Source organism: Crotalus tigris, unplaced genomic scaffold (assembly GCF_016545835.1).
Source record: "Crotalus tigris isolate CLP2741 ecotype Arizona unplaced genomic scaffold, ASM1654583v1 scf7180000020184.803716, whole genome shotgun sequence".
NCBI classification, from domain to species: Eukaryota; Metazoa; Chordata; class Lepidosauria; order Squamata; family Viperidae; genus Crotalus; species Crotalus tigris.
The window spans coordinates 581,018-603,921 of NW_024097897.1; the positions used below are offsets into that span (position 1 = coordinate 581,018).

General features: G+C 42.1%; 1 protein-coding gene across 2 annotated transcripts in view; it reads right to left on the reverse strand.

Annotated features, from left to right (window-relative positions):
* ABCB6 (ATP binding cassette subfamily B member 6 (Langereis blood group)) overlaps positions 1-19,726 on the reverse strand; it is a 45,781-nt gene extending 26,055 nt beyond the window's left edge. The window contains exons 1-4 of one of the 2 annotated variants that reach the window (XM_039365772.1): positions 18,565-19,726; positions 15,782-16,313; positions 12,464-12,601; positions 3,375-3,564 (exon numbers count right to left, since the gene is read on the reverse strand). In XM_039365772.1, the coding sequence (XP_039221706.1) occupies positions 3,375-3,564; positions 12,464-12,601; positions 15,782-16,297 (844 nt within the window). In that variant the 5' untranslated portion in view covers positions 16,298-16,313; positions 18,565-19,726. Of the gene's footprint in view, positions 1-3,374; positions 3,565-12,463; positions 12,602-15,781; positions 16,314-18,256; positions 18,539-18,564 lie in introns of those variants that run through there. The other variant, XM_039365773.1, reaches the window with a different exon arrangement.
* Positions 19,727-22,904: the final 3,178 nt, after the last annotated feature.

Consider the following 22,904-nt stretch of genomic DNA (forward strand, 5'->3'; position numbering starts at 1 on the left):
AAGTGCTAGGTGAAGCCGCAGTTTTTAGCAAGAAAGAGCTTCATGGAAGTTGTGAGTCTTAATGAAGATCAAAGATAGAACACAGAAGAGATGGACGAAAAAGAAAGTGTTTTCTAGACGACATAAAAATGAAGTGGCAGAACTACGGTATAAAGAGCACATTTGCTGGTAGGAATGGTATGCACATACTGTATGTGTTTTAGAATACGTGTGGTATGCAATTCCAAGTAGTACAGCTGAGCGCTTTGTTATCCCAATCCACTGCATCACTTTTTGCAGAGGTAGGGAAGTGCCTCTAAGGGACAAGAGGAACATATCTTGACACACATAAAGTTCTTTCCCGCCGTGTATATGTGTCAAGCATTTTGCTGGCAGTCACTTTGGGGAGTGAAGTTGGTTCAAAGTCTCACCAAACATTATTTTGCAATGGGTGCTTAAAACAAGTGCTTGTTAAGGACTCACGACCTGGAGAGCTTCCAGATGGCTAGGGCTCACTGAGACAAGCGTTTGTAATTATCGGAAAATTAACAGCCAATACCAACTAATTTGGCTGGTTGTACTTGACCCTTTCTATGAAAATATTCTGCATTCTGTAAGCAGTTGTGTAAGAGCACCCTCTGCTGGCTAATTTGGAGCACTAACTAAAAGAGAGGACATTACTTAAACCGTTATCCTCCCTGCTGTATAGGTAGTCCTCGAGTTAAGAATGTAACGGAGACTGCCCATTCTATTCGTAACTCAAGAATTCATGGGAGTGAATCTCGTACCTCGAACGAGATCACTCCCTGCTTTCGCTCAGGCATTCGCTAATTTAATATGTGGGAGAATGTGTGGCTCATTAAATGAACATGAGGTATCTCAGGGTGGGGAAGGCCATGGGGGGGAGGGCTAGTGATGGAACAGGCCACCTAATTCAGACCACCCAAGGCCTCCCCCGACCCACTGAAATACCTCATTCTCCCTCCCCTGGGGTCCCTTCAATTGCTCCCCCACCTCCATCCTGTCGTGCTGGGTGAAGATCTGTCTCCTCTCCAGCACAGGGAGAGCAGGACGAGTGCGCCCTGCTTGGCTTCTCTGACTCACTGGACTGCCGGCCACTTCTGGAGTGGCGGGCAGCCTTAGTGAGTCTCTTCTAAAGGCTTCCAAGCTTGGCATGGAAAAGCGTTTGGACGTCGAAGGGAGGTTGAGGGCAACGAAATCACGTTGCTTCAAACCTCCTGTTGGTGTGCGCTTTTGGCGCAGAGTCTGGAAGCTTCTAGGCCAGTGGTTCTCAACCTGTGGGTCAGGACCCCATTTGGGGTCGAACGACCATTTCACGGGGTCGCCAAATAACGCAGTCTGCCATTTTTTCCCCTCTTTTCCTTAGCTGTGCTACTCCCTTTTATTCTATTGGCTTTTGAAAGCCAATAGAATAGACTCTCTTGAATAGAGTCTAATTCTATTGGCTTTCAAAAGCCAATAGGAATTGTCCAGGCTGTCTCTGCCTGCTGAGCCCGCCAAAAGTCCCATTCTGCAAACGGTGCTGCACCAGTTGAGTAGTCCTCGACTTACAACCGGTTGAGTAGTCCTCGACTTACGACCGGTTGGGGGGGGGTCGTGGCATTAAAAAGGTTGAGAACCACTGTTCTAGGCCATTGCTCTCAACCTCCATTCTGGATGGGGGGAGGCCCTCAGAACTCCTCCGCCCAGAATGGACTCCGGAAACCAGCTGCTCCCGACCTCCATTCTGAGCGGCTCCTGTGGGCCTACCACGCCCAGAACAGAGGTTGGGAATGATGGCAGCGGGTCTCCGGAGGCCCCTTCTCAGCGGCAGAGGCTTTTTGCAAAGATGGCAAAAGGCTTTGCAAACAGAGGAAAGGCTTCAATGTTTCAGCCCTTACCTCCATTTGCAAAGCTTTTTGCCACAGATCTCGTCCAAGTCTCCATTTGCAGAGAACAGAGGTCTACAGTACAGTGAGATAAGGCCGAGATCAGTAGTATCAGGCACTGATCTCTCATGATCTTGCAGTACTTTAGGTCACCATTCTCTGCAAATGCATGGAAAGCTCGAAGCAGCAGAACAGCCAAGAAGTGAAGACTCTCTAGATCTGCACAAGGCCTTTTAGAGACAGAGTGCCCAAAAACTGGCCCCGCTCCACCCCCTGCCCCGCCCTCATTCTCCCCCCATCCCTTGCCCCGCCTGCCCACAGGACCACTCACTGCCTCCAGGGCCCGCCACAGATCGCCCAGGCAGCCCAGCAGTGCTATGGTGGCCACACCCTCTGCCGGCGCCCTGCAGCATCAACTGTGTGATGGGGTGTGAGGGCAGAGTCTTGTCTACGCTGCCTGGCTGCCATGTCCTTGGCTGCGCTGCTCCATGTGGGCCTCACTTGGGGGCGATTCTCCTTCCGGGGGGCTGCTGGAGAGGAGGAGGAGGTTGTGGGGGAAGAGGCAAGGCTGGGGCAACGGCACATGTACCCACAGAGAGGGCTCCAAGTGCCGCTTCTGGCACCCGTGCCATAGGTTCGCCACCACTAGCCTAGTGCCTAGAGCAGGGGTAGGCAACCTTGGCTCTTTTATGACTCGTGGACCTCAACTCCCAGAATTCCTGAGCCACCATGGCTGGTTCAGGAATTCTGGGAGTTGAAGTCCACAAGTCATAAAAGAGCCAAGGTTGCCTACCCCTGGCCTAGGGAGACCTGGGGTGGGGGTAGGGGGAGAGTACCCAATGTTGTAGCCACTGAATGTTGCAGTGCCTCTGTGGTCATTCATAAGGGTGAACAACTGCCATGGTGTGACAACATTCATAATTTTGGGACTTTTTCGTAAACAATAGGGGGTGCTTATCGCATACCTTCGAACGTTCGCTAAGGGAGCATTCATAACTCAGGGATTACCTCTACTTACAAAACTCTCCCAGGCAAATTCTGTGGCACAATGCCGGGGTGAACAATCTGAACCACTCCCCTGTCCCTCTTTGATCCTTTCCTGATTATATCATTGAGTTTGAGTTTCTTATTATTTTGACATGGGAGACAAATCAGAAGGGTAAACTGAAAATAGGCTTAGCGTAATTGTAAATTATGAAAAAAATTCTGTGTATTCTTGCCAAAAAAAAAATTTTCTCCAATTTGCCCATATGCATCACAGCTCCTCTTGTTTTGTACAATCAACCCACTCACTATATCTCTTAAACCAATGTTTCTCAATCTCAGCAACCTTAAGATGTGTGGACCAGAATTCCCTAGCCAATGCTTAAAGTTGCTTTGATTGAGAAACACTCCCATAAAACATTCCCACACATCCCTAACTGCAATTCCTGCTTACCAAAAGTTGGACCAGCCCTGCCCTAGAGGCAGCACCTGGCCTTCCTGCAAGTCACCCACTCTTCTTACCGATATGCTTGTAGTAGATGGGCACAAAGACATTGATGGCACGCTCCATCCCCATAAGCATTAGACAGAATATCACCATGCCCTGTAGCGGGTAGTTCTTCTTTGGCCACATGTACTGTATAAGGAGGAGTATCTTCTGGCCCATATCCTTCCATGTGGAGGTGTTCTGCCTGGCATCTGGAAGCAGGGGCTAAAATAAGAGAAGAGAAATAAGTAAATGGGAAGAGATTTGGGGCAGGTTTGCTGGAAATATTTGAGAGGGTTGGCACCTGCTCAATAAGGCAGAGACAAGAACTAAGACTGAAAATCAGGCTTGTCAGATGCTATATTTCTCTCTCTCCTGCTCTATGGAGTAGAGAGTTGGTCTCTGACAGAAGGCCACCTGAAGAGACTAGAAGCATTTGAAATGTGGATTTACAGGCGGCTGTTACGTATAAGCTGGGTTGACAAGATCAGAAATGAGGAGGTGATAAGCCGCCTGGGAAAGCCAAGGGAAATCATCAAAACAGTTAAAAAACAAAAGTTAGAATATTTCGGACATGTGATGCGACACCCAGAAAAATACGGCATACTCCATTTAATCCTCCAGGGAAAGTTTGAAGGCAAACGAGGTCCAGGCAGAAGAAGAACATCGTGACTTCAAAATCTAAGGGACTGGTCTGGACAAAACTCAGCAGCACTTTTTTGTGCAGCTGCTGATAAAAACAGGATCGCCAACATGATTGCCAACGTCCAATAACGGATATGGCAGAAGAAGAAGTAGAAATAGATGTAGAAGTAGTAGTAGTAGTAGTAGTAGTAGAAGAAGAGGAGGAGGAGGAGGAGGAGGAGGAGGAGGAGGAGGAAGAGGAGGAAGAAGAAGAAGAAGAAGAAGAAGAAGAAGAAGAAGAAGAAGAAGAAGAAGAAGAAGAAGAAGAAGAAGAAGAAGAAGAAGAAGAGGAAGAAGAAGAACTGACAGGTAAGAAAAGAAAAGGGACTTGAAAGGATAAGCTGCCCAGAGTCATTTTAGATAGTAAGATGGGCCGCATATAAATTTAAATAAATAAACAAATAAGGAAAATGTAGATTTTGCTCATTAAAAAGCATATAAAATAGCATTTCCCATCAGGGTATACTCTCCAGAACGCTGAGGCTGCACTTTCAAAATCCTAGGCTGCAATCTTGGTCATTTGGAACAGAATTCTGGGAACTGTGACCCCAATTTACATGATACCAGGGAAAGAAGAAATTAGGAATGGTCGAAGAATCCAATGACTTTTCAGGTATCTCATTTCAGGGGGAAAAAGCAACCTAGAAAAACATAATTAGAAAGAGTCCAGAGGGCAAAGGTTTTATCCAGAGCCATGTTCATGAATCCAGCTAACTAATAAATTAACATATATATATATAAGAAGGAAATGAGTTACAGCGAGTCATGGGTTCAGAGGCTCCTCTTTTTGTTTTTTTCCTCCTAAGCAGCCAAGGAGACCACAAACAACAATTCACCGTCTGGCCCAGACACAGAATTGTGGTTGCAATAATTCCTAGTTTGAATAGTTCAACTTAAAAATGAAGCTTTGAAAGTAACTTATTTGAAACTAACCTCAGCTTAATGTTTAAAACTTTGTTACTGCAAAAGATGCAATAAGCCAGCAGTCTCTAAAAACAAACTCTATTCCCAGTTGGTGGAAAGGCATGTGAGTTTAAAGTTCATGAAATCTTCTTCACTGGGTGTATCATAGTGTAGTGGAGAAGTAGACAACTGTTTGCAGGCCAGGGGATACAAAGCAATTTATGTGAATCCAAGGGCTGCAGGGGGAAGGGTTATAATGCAAATAAGTGGGATCAGCTTTCTGTTTGTTTCTGGAGATGATTTTTCTTTTAATAGAGTTATTTTAAAACTACGTTAGCCCTATTATTACAGGGCTTACACTACAGCTTTTCCACATGCTTCATTGTGGCCACAGACTGACTGTTCCTCCTTTGATGTCATATTCAAACATAGCTTTGGACTGTGGCTATTTCCAGATCTGACAGGATAATGTAGAATCCTTCTTAATCCTGGGAAAGGTTGCAACTCAGTAGAAATGGTTACTTTTATGCAGAAGGTCCCAAGCTAAATCTAGTATCTCCAGAAGAGTTAGAACAGACTCTGGTCTGAAATCCTGGTGAATTGTTGCCAGTTAGTCTACAGTATCCGAACTAGATCTACTTTAGTGTGGCAGCTTTCTGTGTTTCCACTGTATTGGGACTCTAATAATTTCTCTTTCTCAAGTTATTCTTCAAATGAGACATGGGAATATCTGATCGCTAGTATACCAGATGTATATTCACTTGTACACGTATCCACATACATAGATATTTGATGGTAAATACCCACATATCATCTACTATGTTTTTAAATATATAAATATTTAAAGATTAGCTATGAGTAATATATTTTTTTAAGCCATTAAAAGCCTTGAAGTATTTCAAACGTTGCTAGATTCGTAATGACATAACACATTTATCTTCAAATTTGGCAACAAATACAGCACACCTATCTCACTGAAGTTTGTAAAGTGTACTTTTAGGCATTCGGAATCACAGAATCATAAAGCTGAAAGGGACCTTGGAGGTCTTCTAGTCCAACCCCCTGCTCAAGCAGGAAACACTATACCAGTGGTTCTCAACCTGTGAGTCGGGACCCCATTTGGGGTCGAACGACCATTTCACGGGGATCGCCAAACAACGCAGTCTGCCATTTTTTCCCCCTTTTCCTTAGCTGCGCTACTCCCTATTATTCTATTGGGTTTTGAAAGCCAATAGAATAGACTCTCTTGAATAGAGTCTAATTCTATTGGCTTTCAAAAGCCAATAGGAATTGTCCAGGCTGTCTCTGCCCTGCTGAGCCCGCCAAAAGCCCCATTCTGCAAATGGTGCTGCACCAGTTGAGTAGTCCTCGACTTACGACCAGTTGAGTAGTCCTCGACTTACGACCGGTTGGGGGTCGCGGCATTAAAAAGGTTGAGAACCACTGCCTTATATCATACTAGACAAATGGTTGTCCAATCTTTTCTTGAAAACCTCAAACGATGCAGCACCCACAACTCCGGGAGGCAAGCTGTTCCACTGATTAATTGTTCTCACTACCAGGAAATTCCTCCATTTTTTCCAGGTTGAATTTCCCTCTGATGAACTTCCACCCATTGCTGTCTTATCCTGCCCTCAGGTCCTCAGGTGGAGAATAAATCAACCCTCTTCCCTCTGACAGCTCTTCAAATATTTGAAGACAACTCTCAGGTCTCCCCCAAATCTTCTCTTTGTTATGCTAAACATACCTAGTTCCCTTAGCCACCCATCATGTAATTTAGCCTCTAAATCCCTTATCATCTTTGTTGCTCTTCTCTGCACTCTTTCTACAGCCTCAGCATCCTTTTTGTAATGTGGTGAGCAGAACTGGATGCAGTATTCCAAGTGTGGCTTCACTAGTGCAATATAGAGCAGTACTATATTTCCCATGGCCTTCGTGCTATCCCTCTGTTGATGTAGCCTAGGACTGTGTTGGCTTTTCTGGCAGCTGTAGCACACTGCTCGCTCATACTTAAGTGGGGGTTCACCAGAATTAATTAGGATATTTTTATATAAACTATGTAAAATATGCTACCTGTAATTAATCAGGTGCCCTGGAAAGCTAAATGAGGACATAATGATTATTCTTGTTCTATGTAAACTATAAAGCAGCAATATAGTAATACAGTGGTATCTTGATATTCAACTGCTTCTAAACTCATCAATGTATTGTGCCACAAAAATTTTGTCCCGTACTAATTGTTTGTTTGGTATTCAGCACACGCTAGAACTTGTCGCTGTTGACTGCCTTATGACTCAGTACATTATTCTTTATGGGAAAAATTTGTTTGATATTTATCATTATCATTTATCATTGTGGAACCAACATGTAAAAAACATGTAAAAGACAAGAAAAAAGTAAAGGAAATGATTGGTCCATTAGTGGGTGAAAGTGGCAAGAAGGTGACAAGCAACAGGGAGAAAGCAGAACTATTTAACTCGTTTTTTACATCTGTCTTTACACAAAGGGAAAAAACAGACCAACCTATCAAAAATAGTGCCATCAAAAACAGAATAGAAACACAAGTTAAGATAGGCAAGAAAATGGTAAGTGAGCACCTGTCCAGCCTAGACGAGTTCAAATCGCCAAGACCAGATGGATTACACCCCAAGGTTCTCAAGGAACTGGCAGATATGATCTCGGAACTACTGAACTATATTTTTCAAAGATCCTGAAGCACTGGGGAACTACCAGAGGATTGGAAAAGAGCTGATGTAGTTCCCATCCTCAAAAAAGGGAAAAAAATGGTCCCAGGAAATTACAGACCTATCAGCCTGACCTCAATACCTGGGAAGATCCTGGAAAAGATAATCAAACAACGAATCAGCGAACACCTAGAGGCAAACAAAGTCATTACTAAAAGCCAACATGGGTTTGTCAAAAACAGATCATGCCAGACAAATCTTATTGCATTCTTTGACCAAGTGACAAAATTAGTGGACCAGAGAAATGCTGTGGATATAATTTACTTGGACTTCAGTAAGGCATTTGACAAAGTAGACCACAACCTACTACTTGATAAGATAGAAAAATGTGGGTTAGACAGCATCACCACCAGATGGATCCGTAGCTGGCTGACTGGCCGTACTCAGCATGTGGTCCTCAATGGAACCGCATCTACATGGAGGGAAGTATGTAGTGGAGTGCCCCAGGGCTCTGTTCTGGGCCCAGTGCTCTTCAACATCTTCATCAACGATTTGGACGAGAGGATAGATGGGGAACTCATCAAATTTGCAGATGACACCAAGCTGGCAGGAATAGCCAACACTCCAGAAGACAGGCTTAAGATACAGGAGGACCTGGCCAGACTTGAACACTGGGTGCTATCTAACAAAGTAAAATTCAGTGGTGAAAAAAATAAGGTTCTACATTTAGGCAAGAAAAACCAAATGCACAGATATAGTATAGGTGGTATCTTGCTCAATAGTAGCAACTGTGAGAGGGACCTCAGAGTCCTAGTAGACAATCACCTAAATATGAGCCAGCAGTGTGCTGCAGCTGCCAAAAAGGCCAACACAGTGCTAGGCTGCATTAACACAGGGATAGAATCAAGATCACATGAAGTATTAATACCACTTTACAATGCCTTGGTAAGGCCACACTTGGAATACTGCATCCAGTTTTGATCACCGCGATGTAAAAAAGATGTTGAAACTCTAGAAAGAGTACAGAGAAGAGCAACAAAGATGATTAGAGGACTGGAGGCTAAAGCATATAAGGAATGGCTGCTGGAATTGGGTATGTCTAGTTTAATGAAGGACGAGGGGGGACATGATAGCAGTGTTCCAATATCTCAGGGGCTGCCACAAAGAAGAGGGAGTCAAGCTATTTTCCAAAGCGCCTGAAGGCAGGACAAGAAGCAACGGGTGGAAACTAATCAAGGAGAGAAGCAACCTAGAACTAAGGGGAAACTTCCTGACAGTGAGAACAATTAACCAGTGGAACAACCTGCCTCCAGAAGCGGTGAATGCTCCAACACTGGAAGTTTTTAAGAAGAGACTGGACAGCCATTTGTCTGAAATGGTATAGGGTTCCTGCCTGAGCAGGGGGTTGGACTCGATGACCTCCAAGGTCCCTTCCAACTTTATTATTATTATTATTATTATTATTATTATTATTATTATTATTATTATTATTATTATTAATGATGAGTACTGAAGTACCACTGTACTATATGCATGTTTCATAGAAACAGTGACAGGGAACAACTGTTGGTGGTTGAGCAGGCAGCTGGTATTATGGGAAAATACAATTTTTATTTTTTTAAAAATGAACATTATATTTACATATGCAAGTAAGAATATTTGCATATTTGATTTGTATAAATTATATTGATGTCATAACTCAGGTTCCTTGATATAAAAAAAATGTTGACTGCACTAAAATGTAAGTGCAAGCCAAGTACAAATCAAGGAAATACCCATATAATACTCTGCGGAAGATCATTCACATCTTCTAGAGTTATTTCATATTTTTTATCCTTAAGCAGAAATAAGTAGTTATACATTAAAAATATATTAGAACCGGGAATGTTTGTAGCATTCTGTTTTAAATACCACTATGAAAAGAAGCAAAATTAAATTTCTTCTCCACAAAATGGAGAAGAAATGCTAACTGCTGCTGGATTTCAAGTTTCACAATCTCTAAGCACTGGTCTATATTATAATAAGGTTTTTCTATGTCTAAAAGTTCTTATCCAAATAATAATAATAACAACAACAACAACAATACAAAGACCTACAAATAGAAATAGAAAGACTGTGGCAAAAGCAAGCAAGGGTAGTACCAATAGTAATAGGCTCCTTGGGTGCAATCCCAAAACAACTGGAGCACCACTTGAACACAATTGGCATTGATAAATTCGCCATTAGTCAATTGCAAAAGGCGGCCTTACTAGGAACTGCTTCCATCCTGCGACAATATCTGTAATACCATCAAACATCCACATCTGCCTATCCCAGGTCCTGGGTAAGGACTCGATAGGTAGACAAAATGCCAAATCCAGTCTGAACATCTGGCTGACTGTGCGATGATCAATAATAATAATAACAATAAATAACAGCATCATATGTACTCTTCTTTTCAGAGGGAATCCCGTTATACCTTTCAATGCGTTCTACAAATATTATGACAGGATGAAACTAGACATGTATCTATTTTTAAAGCATGTTTCATCGTGTTAATATCACGTTGCAGGATCCAATCTGAGTAGGTCACCGGGACTTTTGTCTTCTGAGCTTTTGGACTCGTGCCAGAGCCCCCATCCTCAGGGAAATTTTCTCTAGCCTGAAGATGGGCTCCAGCACAAACCTGAAAGCTCGAAAGACTAAACCTCTGGTCCTGGTGACTGAACCAGATTGGATCCTGCAACACTATCCTGGGACACATATATTCACCTTGATTTATAATATCACGTTATCTTATTAAAACATGCTTATTAAAACTTATTAGTCTGTAACATGTAGAAGGATCTTATTTTTAAAATAGTGTGCATATATGGAAGAGAGGAATGATCCATCTCCTTCCCAATCGTATCTTAGCACCTTTAAACCATTTTTTCCTAGTCTGGCACAGATGACTAGAAGTAAACTGAGTTGGAGTAAATATTTTCGAAATATCTGAGCACCTCAAGGGATAGAGACCAAACCCTGATTTGGCTTCTTTCAAGGGTGCATTTATTGATATGAAACTTAGATATCACACTACTTCAAATTCTGTTGAAAAAGAACCATTTTTTAGGTAGACATATCTATTATAAACTTAGCACTCATATTTCCTACAAAAAGTCTTGAGCATCTGCAAGCATTATTCCCAGCCTTTTCTGACTAAATCTGGCTAATTTCTGAATAGCATGTACAAAAAGCTGCTGGTAGATTATGGCAGGTACCAGTTTGACTCAAAGCCATTGGATTAGCCTCATACTATGTTCATGTCATAACAACTTTATACTTTTCCTTTATTATTCTTTCTCTTTAAAATCTGGGCATTATGATACACTACAATAGTAGAGGCTCCTGTAAAACTGAATGATTCTGAGAAATTCAGCAAGAGCTGCTCTAGTATCAGGTATGGTATGCTCTCAGTAAGGGATAAATTGATTTTTATTGTAACAAACTCCAATTTAAAGCCCCTGAGCTTTCTACAATGGAATAAAGCTGAAGAATCCAGTTTCTTCAAGCTTCCTTTTGCTTTTCAGAGTTTCAGTCAGAAGTCCTTATTGCTTGAATCAGCTTTAGCTGAAGGGGCCAAGGACTGATTTTTGGGGCCTTTGGTATACCAAGCATCTGCTCAGTTACTAGGTTGTAAGCATTCAATTTCCAGTAAAAGCTCTTATTCTATAACAAAATGAAGTTTCTAATCCTAATTCTATCTCAATTGAGATCAGCAACCTGGCAACCAGGAATAGGAATCCTCCAGATGCATTGAACTAAACTCTAATAAAACCCATCAATGTAGTGAAGAGGATGTTGGGAACTGGCAATATTTTCAATGACAAGTTCATTGCCATCTTCAGAATAGTACCTTCCTCTCACAACCTATTGCTGACAGATAGTGGGGGGAATAAAAAAGGAACATTAACAGTAAAGGTGTTAAGCACAAAACAAAAGTGCTAGGCTGCATAACGGAGGGATAGAATCAAGATCATGTGAAGTGTTAATGCCACTTTTATAATGCCTTGGTAAGGCCACACTTGGAATACTCCATCCAGTTTTGGTCACCATAATGTAAAAAAGATGTTGAGACTCTAGAGCAGGGGTCTTCAAACTTGGCCCTTTTATGACCTGTGGACTTCAACTCCCAGAATTCCTCTGCCAGGCACGCTGGCTGAGGAATTCTGGGAACTGAAGTCCACAAGTCATAAAAGGGCCAAATTTGAAGACCCCTGCTCTAGAAAGAGTACAGAGAAGAGCAACAAAAATGATAAGAGAACTGGAGGCTAAAACATATAAGGAAAGATTGCTGGAATTGGGTATGTCTAGTTTAATGAAGAGAAGGGCTAGGGATGACATAATAGCAGTGTTCCAATATCTCAGGAGCTGCCACAAAGAAGAGGGAGTCAAGCTATTCTCCAAAGCACCTGAAAGCAGAAAAAAAAGCAACGGATGAAAACTAATCAAAGAGAGAAGCAAGCTAGAACTAAGGAAAAATTTCCTGACAGTTAGAACAATTAATCAGTGGAACAACCTGCTTTCAGAAGTTGTGAATGCTCCAACACTGGAAGTTTTTAAGAAGAGACTGGACAATCATTTGTCTGAAATGGTATAGGGTTTCCTGCCTGAGCAGGAGGTTGGACTAGAAGACTTCCAAGGTCCCTTCAGCTTTATTATTATTATTGTTGTTGTTGTTGTTACATTGATCATAACTACTTTAAGGAGTTGCTGAAGGGAACTACATTTGGTCCCCACAAGCTCTGAAGCACTTCTCTTCAAATCTAAAGCAAAGCCTAGCAAACAAACCCACAGCAAGATTTATCTTGGATAGAGGAAAAGAAACTTACCTGACTGGTTTCCACATCACGCTCATCTTCATTAATTAAAAGCATGTAAGGTTTTCGAGGCAGTCCTGGGGCCTTGATCCCCAAAATGAAGAGGATGAAGGTGCTGATATAACGCAGGAACCACAGGCTGAATTGGACCTGGGAGAGTGAATTTGGGTCAGTGGCGCACTTCAGCAAGAGCTTCCCTTCTTTCTGCCCCACCCCTCCAATGGCTACAAACCAGGCAGTGCTTCTTCTCCAATACCCAATTCCACAGTCAAATGGAGGAGAAGCTGGCATTTCACTGGCCAAACATAAACTCTAAAGCGCTCAACCAAAGGTTGGTCCACCAAAACAATGGTCAAAGCACTGAAAACACTAGTTTATTACTACTATAGCCAAGAATAGAGAGAACTGTATCAATTACAAAAAGGCCCCACATTTTTTGTAGCAAATCCCAAAGGTAGTCCCGCCCAGTAGCTTTAGGGATCATTTAGTGGTAATCCTGATTCCCCCCCCCCGCACTTGATTTCACTACCTGTGGGAAAGTATTTCCTATTGCCCCTTGACACCTCTTCCTGTCCGAGGCCTGCAATTGTAGCACAGAAGCCCTAGGAAAGCTCAGTCATGTGACTGAGCGGCAGGGCAAGAGAAGGGATCAGGGCCAGGAGAGGCTAGCATTTAAATGTAGTCTGTGACAGGGACCCTCTCACTGGCAGTTTGCTCTCCAGTGACAATCTGCGCAAGCCAAATATTACTACTGCTACTTCTCCTTGGCTGCCACTTGTAGCTGAGGCATTCTTAACCTATAGCGCCCACACATCCTTTGTCCTTTAGATTTATATAATTATCTATTCCCTCGATGTCACTCTTGAATTTTCCTTTATAAAGCAAAGATATAAACATAAACAATTTTTTTTATCTTTATGAATTTCTTTCAGGTTTGTTTTCTATTTTTTTCCAAGAAAATATGGTCATTCTACTTTAACTTTATACAGTATGCAAGGGGGTAAGAAACCAACAGTTGCTATTCTGCTCTGCCACACCTTATACAGGTAGTCCTCGACTTAGGATCACAATTGAGCCCAAAATTTATATTGCTAAGTGAGAAACTTGTTAAGTGACTTTTGCCCCATTTTACAATTTTTTTTGCCTCATTTGTTAAGTGAATCACTGCAGTTGTTAACAAATTCACTTATCAAATGTGGCAAGAAAAGTTGTAAATAGGGGCAAAACTCACTTAACAAATTTCTTATTTAGCAATATACATTTTGGGCTCAATTGTGGCCCCGGGACAGTGCATCTGTCATAAATATGAACCAGTTTTCAAGCATCAGAATGTAAATCACGTGACCCTGGGGATGCTGCAACAGTCATGAGTGTGAAAAAGGATCATAAATTACTTCTTCAGTGCTGTTGTAACTTCAAGCAGTCACTAAATGAACTCTTGTAAATGAAGGACCACTTGCAAATTTATGTGGGGACCCATCAGAAATAGTTAGGCCCAAGTTCCAACTTTTAAGGTGGTTGTATGAACTGGCAGTGTGGAGAGGCATAGCTGCCTGCTCAGAGAAACAAACCTGAGGTTAACCTGCAGTATTACTGTAATTCAAATAGATAGCTTAGTAACAAATGCAAATTAGAAGATCCTGTGACCATCCAGACATTTTTGAACTCCATCTTCCCTTTATCTCTGATAACAGAAATGTTATAAAGCAGAGGTGTCAAACTGCACCCACCCCGTTGCTGGCAATGGCAAAAAAGTCACGATACGTCGCGACATGTCACGTGATGTTGCGAGTTTGACACTCCTGCTATAAAGTATAGAGAGCCACACTGTGAACCCAAATAGTATAAACCTAATACAATTTATTCTGATGTGCAATAAAGAGCAAGGGTCACAAACATGGGAAGGAAGCAATAGGCAACTCATTAATAAACCAATAAACCATCTGCACTACAGATGGAATTACATTCTGTCTTGTTTTTCAAATTTTAGGGTCAGGTAAACTGATCTTCAGAGAGATGCCCTTTTGTCTCGTGGTATTCCTACAGGGGAGGAGAGAAGGAAGCAAGTCTTCATCTCTTGTATATTCTTGCCAGAACAAAGAAATGGGAATTTTAGCTTGTGGCTAGACCTGCTTGGTAAGGGACTTTGCATAAGGTCTCTTTCCCTATTATCAACATTTAAAGAGAAAGTGGTTTGCCCTCTTGCCCTCATGTGAAACTGTTAAGCAATGATGAGTCAACAACAATGATTCAGCAAAAACATGCTGCCATGAAGAACATGAGAGATAAAAAGAAATAAGCAGTGCAATGGCTTGCACCAGGGGCAACTTCTGGCAGATTCATTCAGCGCTAGTCCAATTCATTCAATGCTAGCTCATCTCCTTTATTTTCTACATAATTTCAGCTTATAAATAATTTCTTATAATTCTCAAACTTAAAAAAAGAAAATGTCTGTCTCTGATATAGGATGTCTTCAATTGCCTGCCAAGTCAAAAGTCTCAACTAGATGAAAAAAACACACCTTATTTCCCTCCCATATTAATTGTAATACAATTAAAATGCACTCCACACCAAAGTTAACATTTGTTAACACAAATGTTAATATTTGTTAACATTTGTTAACACTGACAATACCTCCATATATTTAAGGCAGCCTACGGGACATAATATCAACATGTCTCAATCAACATGTTTCTGTACCAAATCACGTCTAATTTGTCTGCCTTCATTTGAACTTCAAAGTTACAAAGCCTTGCCTATTATAAATATGGCAAGATCTAGGAAGAATCAAATGAGGCTCAAGAAAGCAACATATTGATTAAAAAAACCTCTCTATTCTATTTTCGAAATAGGTTGTTTGTTAAATATAGTTGATTTTCATAACATAGTGCTGCACATGAAATTAATTTTCTGCTTACTAACATGAATTATGATTCAGATGGGCTGGTTCATATACTGAGTTACAACTTGAGCCATGATTTATTGAAAAGGCCTGAAATACATAAAGCTGAGTTATAAATTAATAGTAGAAAACAAGTTTTCCAAGATGAACAGTTTCCAACAACACTCTTTGGCACTAGAACCTGCTGTAAATCATGCTGCACAAGACACAGAAATTAGCTTTATTTACTGCCAGAGAAACGGTATCATCTTCCTATACCAGGGTGTTAAACTGCCGGCCCGCGGGCGGATGCGTCATGCTGAAACCGCGCCTACCCCGCAATGGAAAAAAAGTCACAATATGTCACGACACGTCACATGATGTTACGAGTTTGATACCCCTGTCCTATACCATATCATCCCCATGACCTCATCACTGACCCATCCTACCTTTTGGTTAGTGCTTTTTAATTCCCACCACCAGAGTGGACTGTTCCATGAGATGAAGGCCAAATTCTCAGAAGAAAAAGCTAGAGCCCAGTAGAGTAGAAGGATTGCTCCATGGCCTCTGATCCGATCCTGCACCATCACCCTGGTGCGTTCCAGGTGCAGCAGCCCAATTGAGGTGGCCCAGCTAATGGTAGACAAGCAGACATTCAGCACCATATATCCATAAAGTTCTTGGGTGCCCACCACTTGCCACAGGAAAGTGCAGAAGGGCATCAGGGTGAGGAGTAGAGAGACCAGAATTTGGGTATAGTACAGGCGGGACCGAGGGATGTACTTTGGTTCCATGGTGCGGCTGAACTGAGCATAACAGGTATACTGTAGAGCACCCAATAGAAGACAGACACTGAGTAGCACTGCAGGGACCAGTGTGAAGTAGAAGCAAGGGGACAATCCCTCTTGAGTCCATGCTTGTGCCAGGGACTCATTTCCCTCACAATAGCTGTGTAACATCACCATCCTGCTGGGTGAGAAACTGTGGAGACACCAATAAAAGAAACAGAAGAAGAAATTAGGAAACGAATTTGGACACATTACATAGAACTTTAACCCCATTGACATGACAAGTTCTCTTCGACTTGTAACAGCAATGCAGATGTGAATATTTATTTCATTTATTCATTACATATAATTTATATACCACCCATCTCCCAAGAGTCCAGGTAGTTTACAATTATAGAACTAAAAACATAATAAACTATAATTTTAAAAAAATCCCCTCACCCCAAAATCACATCATGGGCATAGCAAGGGTTTCAACTCTGTGGCTATTTACATTTGTTTTACATGCTATTTTTTGTATCATCATCAAGTTTAGGTATTCTATATATGTACTGACCACGCTCAAATTATCCTACTTCAGACACTTTGTGAGACGACCTAGTTCTGTAGAAAAGGCTCTAATGCTGGAGAGGTGAAAAGAGAAGAAAAAGGGGATGACCAGCAGCAAAGTGGATGGATTCAGTTCCAGCAGCTAAGAGTGCCTGTTGAAAGACTTGAAGGGCCTGGTTAGGGACAGATCATCATGGAGCTCTATCCATGCTGTCCCTAAGAGTTGACCCAGACTTGATCACACATAATGTTATATGTATGATGCCCAACCTGGAATAGAGGCCAAGCTACTGTGATTACTTCTATTTTTGAGAGATTTGGTCTCAGGATATTTGGCGAGTGCCTGGTGGACAGGACTTCTAGGAACTGCAGAAAGTGCTTCTGTTATTGAAGAGGAAAGCAATATCCTTAATAAACTTATTTGGGTGTGGTTTTATATTTATGATCTATATCAGTGATGACGAACCTTTTACAGACCGAGTGCCCAAAAACCAGCTCTGCCCCCGCCCTGTCCACAGAGCCACCTACCACCTCCACAGCCCGCCGCAGGTTGCCAGGCGATCCAGCAGTGCCATGGTGGCCACACCCTTCGCCCACATCCTGCAGCATCAACTGCGTGCAACGGGGCGCGAGGGCGGAGTCTTGGCCCCGCTGCCCGGCTGCCATTCCTTGGCTGCACTGCCCTGCACGGGCCTCGCTTGGGGGTGACTCTCCTCTGGGGGGGCTGCTAGTGAGGAGGGGGCTGCAGGGGGAGGCATGGCTGGGGCGACGGCGCACATGCCCACAGAGAAGACTCTGAGTGCCGCCTCTGGCACTTGTGCCATAGGTTCGCCACCACTGATCTATATTGTGCTGTCCCAGAATTCTTTGCATCTCTTTTGACTTTTCTTTGACTTCAAGAGCTAGATTTCCCATTGCCTGAATTTCTTGCCCAATTAGGATTCTGCTGCTTTCCCTGAATATCCTCTTTTTAAAAGTCAGAAACAGATCTCTGCTTCTGTTCACAAGACTGACATTTGTATGCCTTCCCGGCTACCTCTCTGGGGTTTGCTTTATTTCACTGTGTCCTTTCAGAGGACATTTAAATGATACTTGAATGTTATGTTGTCATGACTACATTTTGCACGGGGGTTTATGGGCAACGCGCAGATCAGTGCTTTGCAATTTTCTTCAAGGCCATCCCCACAACAAGCATCAGCTGTTTCTCCAAGGCTTGTGAACTTTCCCAGAGAAAACGGCTAATCGACCAAGGACGCTCCCAGGAACCCAAGGCTAAGAGCGGGAGTTCCAGCCCTGGCTACGTGGGTTATGGTGACAGACATAAGACTGCAAACATGCCTGCTCCCCGCACGCCGCCGAATTCCACTAATGCTGCGATAGCTGTTTGACCAGTATTTTCAATCCAATCCGATGCTCTTCCACTGGATTAAAGGGGGGGGGGGTAAAAACTGGCTACTATAAAGGAAAATGGCACGAGGCTCTGCATCCCTCCTGCAACGATTCTTTGCTGTGCTCGAGATCTCCCACCGTCCGCAACCAGCACGGCCAATTGCACTCCTACGTATCTGAAATAACTCTAACCGATACCTTATGCGGATCCTGAAAAAGCAGGTCCTGTGGCGGTTTCCGAAAAATCAACCTAGGGAGTGCGGTGCTGAGAATCAGAGGTGAGGATCTTCGGTCAGCTGTACAGGTGGAAACGTTGCCCCGCCCCCCACCCGCGTGCGACCCCCGCAGATGGGATTGCGCGTCTCCGGGCGCAATTAAGAATTTGGCGAGAGCTCCGCAAGAGAGGCGGCTCGACCGCTCACCTCGCCCACCTCCTGCTTGCAGGCACAGCGACTCGGACGCTTTGGCTTTAACCCACCCGGCCCCAAAGATTTTTAACTGCCTACCGGGTAACGTCCGCTTGCTTGCACGAGTGCCGTCCGGAGCAAACGCGTCTCCGCAGCGTAGCAGAAGCCGCGGCAGGCTGTGCTTGCTTCTCCGGGCCTAAACGCCGCCCATGTACACTACTGTACTTGCTAGCAGACTTCCCCTGGGTCCTAGCTGCCGCGCTTTTTCTTCTCAAACAAAATTAACCGAGCTTCCCGCCGGACTGTTAACATTTCTGTCTGAAAATGAGTGGTCGCTGAAAGTCGTGAAAGTAGTTTCTCTCCCCAGTTTTAATAATGGACCTATTCCGGCTCTCTTCCCTGTGCTCCCTATTAAAAAAACAAGCATGTCAAATATTAAGAAGCAGCTTGGTTTAATGATCAGACTGAGCGCTATCGACAGAAAGTAGAGCATTCATATTATTGCTAAGGTGTAGGAAATGCTATTAGATTTGGAAAGTGAGCATGTAAAACATCATATAATACAATGGCCAAGGAACTTTGGTTATAATGTGATGCTGGAACAATAGGAGAATATGTGGATGAAAAGTTTAAACTTTACATTGAACTGCAATTTAAAAGAAAATTTCTATAAGATGATATACAGTATTGCTGGTATTTAACACCAGACAAGCTGTCTAGAACAGGGGTCCTCAACTTATGGGCTGCTGCCCACTACTGGGCCGGGGCCTCTTGGCCACCGGGCTGCGTGACTGGCCAGTGTATAAGCACATGTGTGCGCACTCACTCTCCCTTGCACCAGTGCTAGCTGACTGAGCTTCGCACCGGCGCTAGCTGAGTGTGTCTCACCATTGCTGAGTCTCTCGCCGGTGCTAGCCGAGCCACATGCAGGTGCTAGCAGCCCCATTTGCGGAGCATGCATGCTCAAGGCCCTGTTCTTGGGCACATCATGTAGCCACATTTGCATGTGCGCATACGCTCATAAATGTGCCTGCCCCTCCTTTTCCCACTGGGCAGCCAACCCACAAAGGTTGGCAACCCCTGGTCTAGAATGTATAAAGGTATTTCAAATGAATGCTGGAAATATAAAGGTAAAGAAGGGACTTTGATGAAGCAAAGAAATACCGGAGAAGGATTCACATTTTGATACAGGAAATCCTTAAAGTAAAAATAAATATGAAACCAGAATTTTTTCTTTTGGGTCTAATGAAAAAAGACTTGGGAAAAAAAATTGGAACTTTGATCCTGTATATGTTGATGGCAGCGAGATTACTGTATGCACAAAAATGAAAGGACATTTTGATTCCCACTATGGACAAATGGCTACAGAAGTTGATGGAGCTGGCAGAGATGGCTAAATTGATTGTTTTTAGTAAAGAAAAGAATACAAGTACTTTTGTTTCTACATGGAGACCGCTTCTGGATTTTGTGCTTGAGGTGGGAAAAAATGAAACTTTGATTTTGGGTTTCACCAATTAGATTGATTTGATTTGTTGTTAAATATGGCCAGTTTATATTATTGTGAAAAAATAAAAAGTTGTTGCTCGATGTTAATGCTTTATTCCACTGCAACAGAGGAAGTCAATGTCTTTTTTTTTCTTTTTTCCCTCTTTCTCTCCCTCTTTTCCTTTTCTCCTCCCCATTGTGTCTACTATTTGCTTTGTATTTTGTATTTTGCTCTATAATTCAATAAAATGTTTAAAAAAGTAGAGCATTCAAGCATAAGTTACACTGAACTCAATCTTATTTGATAAAGATACGCTGCTATGAATGTTTACTTTATGGCATGAAGTAAATATTCATACCAGCACCAGTTTAAATATGGAAATGGTGTGACCTTGAGTTCAAAGAAGCTGTGAAAGTAAAATGGAATTACGCCCAGCATGCCCAGCTGAGATCATCGGTGAGAAATGAAAATATTGTGATTCAGGCCCAACTGCTATATACTGTTCATTACTTAACTAAGCCAAGGGCCCAATTTCAGTTTTCAAATGCTAATGAAATGAACACATATATTTTAACATACAGAGAAAGAAGCGATACTACGGTATACATGGGCTGCAAATAGGGATGATCACAGGATGACAGCTATTAACAGTGACTGAAGGTTAGCCATATGCGTTGTATACATTGTACACATAAAAAGCAGACAAAGCCCTGATTACATTGTCATGGCTGCTATCTTGACTTTTTTGACCACAACCTGCAAACCACCCTGGCTGCACAAAGATCATCACAAATTGCAGTGAAGAGACATGGTACCTTCCTCCCCTTCCTTCCACCTGGTAATCAATTAGATTTGTGAAACATAGTTAACCATGCTTAGGGGGAAACACATTTTAAGAGGCAGAATTTGGTGATATTATGGATCTAATCTTCCCAAAGGATCCAATTCCATGCATTCAGACTTTTTAGAAATAAAAGAAACATGATTCTGATTCCTACTGTACACCAGGAGAGAGCTAACATAGGTTGCCATTTTCAGTCAGCTGCATTGCTAAAAATGTCTGAAAAAGCAGCAAAAAGGTTGTCATCTTCTATAAGAAATCCTATGGTGCTTTTTTACTATGGAATCTCCCAACAGTTTCAATCTTTTAACATTACAAGCTGTGGATACATGTCAGTGAAATTTGTATCACAAACACTTCTTCAGTGACTTTCAAAATAGCGAACTTTGGATAAGTGCTGGCTCTTCTGAAAAGTCTGTTGGATCTGGAGTGCACAATGTAACAGGAGTTTCAGTCTCAGAGAGCTCAATATTTATAGGTTCCCCCACCCCTTACAAATGAGATGAAGTCTTGGTTCAGAAATAACAATGCTAACAATGAGCAATCCAAGTGCATTTTTGAATGCCTAATATATATGAAAATGGACTCATCTTCCATTTCAACCTAGTAACTAAAATAGTTACGTTGGTTTGATAAACTTCAAGATCCTTGGTTTAACTTGCAGGGCAGGTCTCATAAGCGCATTGTTGTATTGCATCCCACTTCCAGTTTTGTGGCATTCACGCTGTCCGTAGTTTATATGATTTTTTCTAAAGAGGTGCAAAAACAAACACAAGGCATCCCAAAAGCAACACAAGAGAGCAATGTTTTGGATACCCCTTTCCCAGTGATTTCACTGTGTCACTAGACATAGCCCCCTGCCTTTCAGAGGCTGAGTAGGAGGAAAGAAGTCATAATGCCCATCATTTTAGAAAACATTTTCCCAAACTGTAAGATTATTTATTTTCATCCTGGAAAGGGATATTTGGTCCAGATATTTCAAAAACAAAAGGCAAAACAAAAATGAAAGGTCTAAGTACCTCTGCAGCCCCCTCCTCTCCAAATAATTACATTTATTTTTACAGCCAAATCCTATTGGACTCATTCTCAAAGTTATTCTAAATATTCAGATTAGATGCAGACATTAGGGCTAATATTCAATTATAAAGTATCCCATGATGTGCAGCAATTGTACTGATCCATTCACCATGGAAATATTTCACTATTTTTTCCTTTCATGTTGTGATTATATACAAAACTAAAATTCAATATATATTAAAAAAAACCACTGGACATTTACTCATGTAAAGAATAGCCCCAGCATTCTGGTAACACACAGCTCTGAATGTAATATTTGCAGTTACAGTACAGACTATGTTATCATTTTTTGTACAATATTATTTTTGTGATAGTATATAGTACCAATAAAGGGAATATTTGTAGTTTAACATTGAAATGATGCTCTCTGAGTTTGACTGTCTTCTTGCAGGTGTTTCATTATCCAAACTAGATAACATCATCAGTGCTAGCAGTGATGTTACCTAGTTTAGATAATAAAACATCTGCAAGAAACAATCACGCTCAGAGAGCACCAAGGACCCCTCATAGTACATGGTAACCTATGTAGTCAATAAGCACCAACACCACTCTTGATTTGCAGAAATAACATTCTACCTTCATAAGGCTTAATAAAATTTATGTGCTTTTTGATCTCTTAACTTGTAGAGGAGTGTTATCTCAACACTAAACAATTAAATGAAGAATCATCATCTTTCTTAATGTCTCAAAAGACATACAATCTGGGATTCAGCTTGGCCCATTCTGCAAGCAATATTAAGAGACAGTGGCTTTATGCTTAGACACACATGGAGCAGGATATGGAGCAGGATATCCAAACCCTCACAATGAGGATCATTTGACCTACGCACTCACACTCACTGTGTCCACTGCATTGAAAATAAATGTTGTATTTCAACTACATGGTTTAAGTGATTTAAGATGGCATTTGAAGTGGTCATGGTGAGTTGAAATCCTGGCCAAAATGTACCCCTTGCAGGTGGCTAACATAACTCCCTTCAATTTCTAATCTAAAATTGGGTGCAATGGATAACCCCACACAAATGGCCAGAGCCC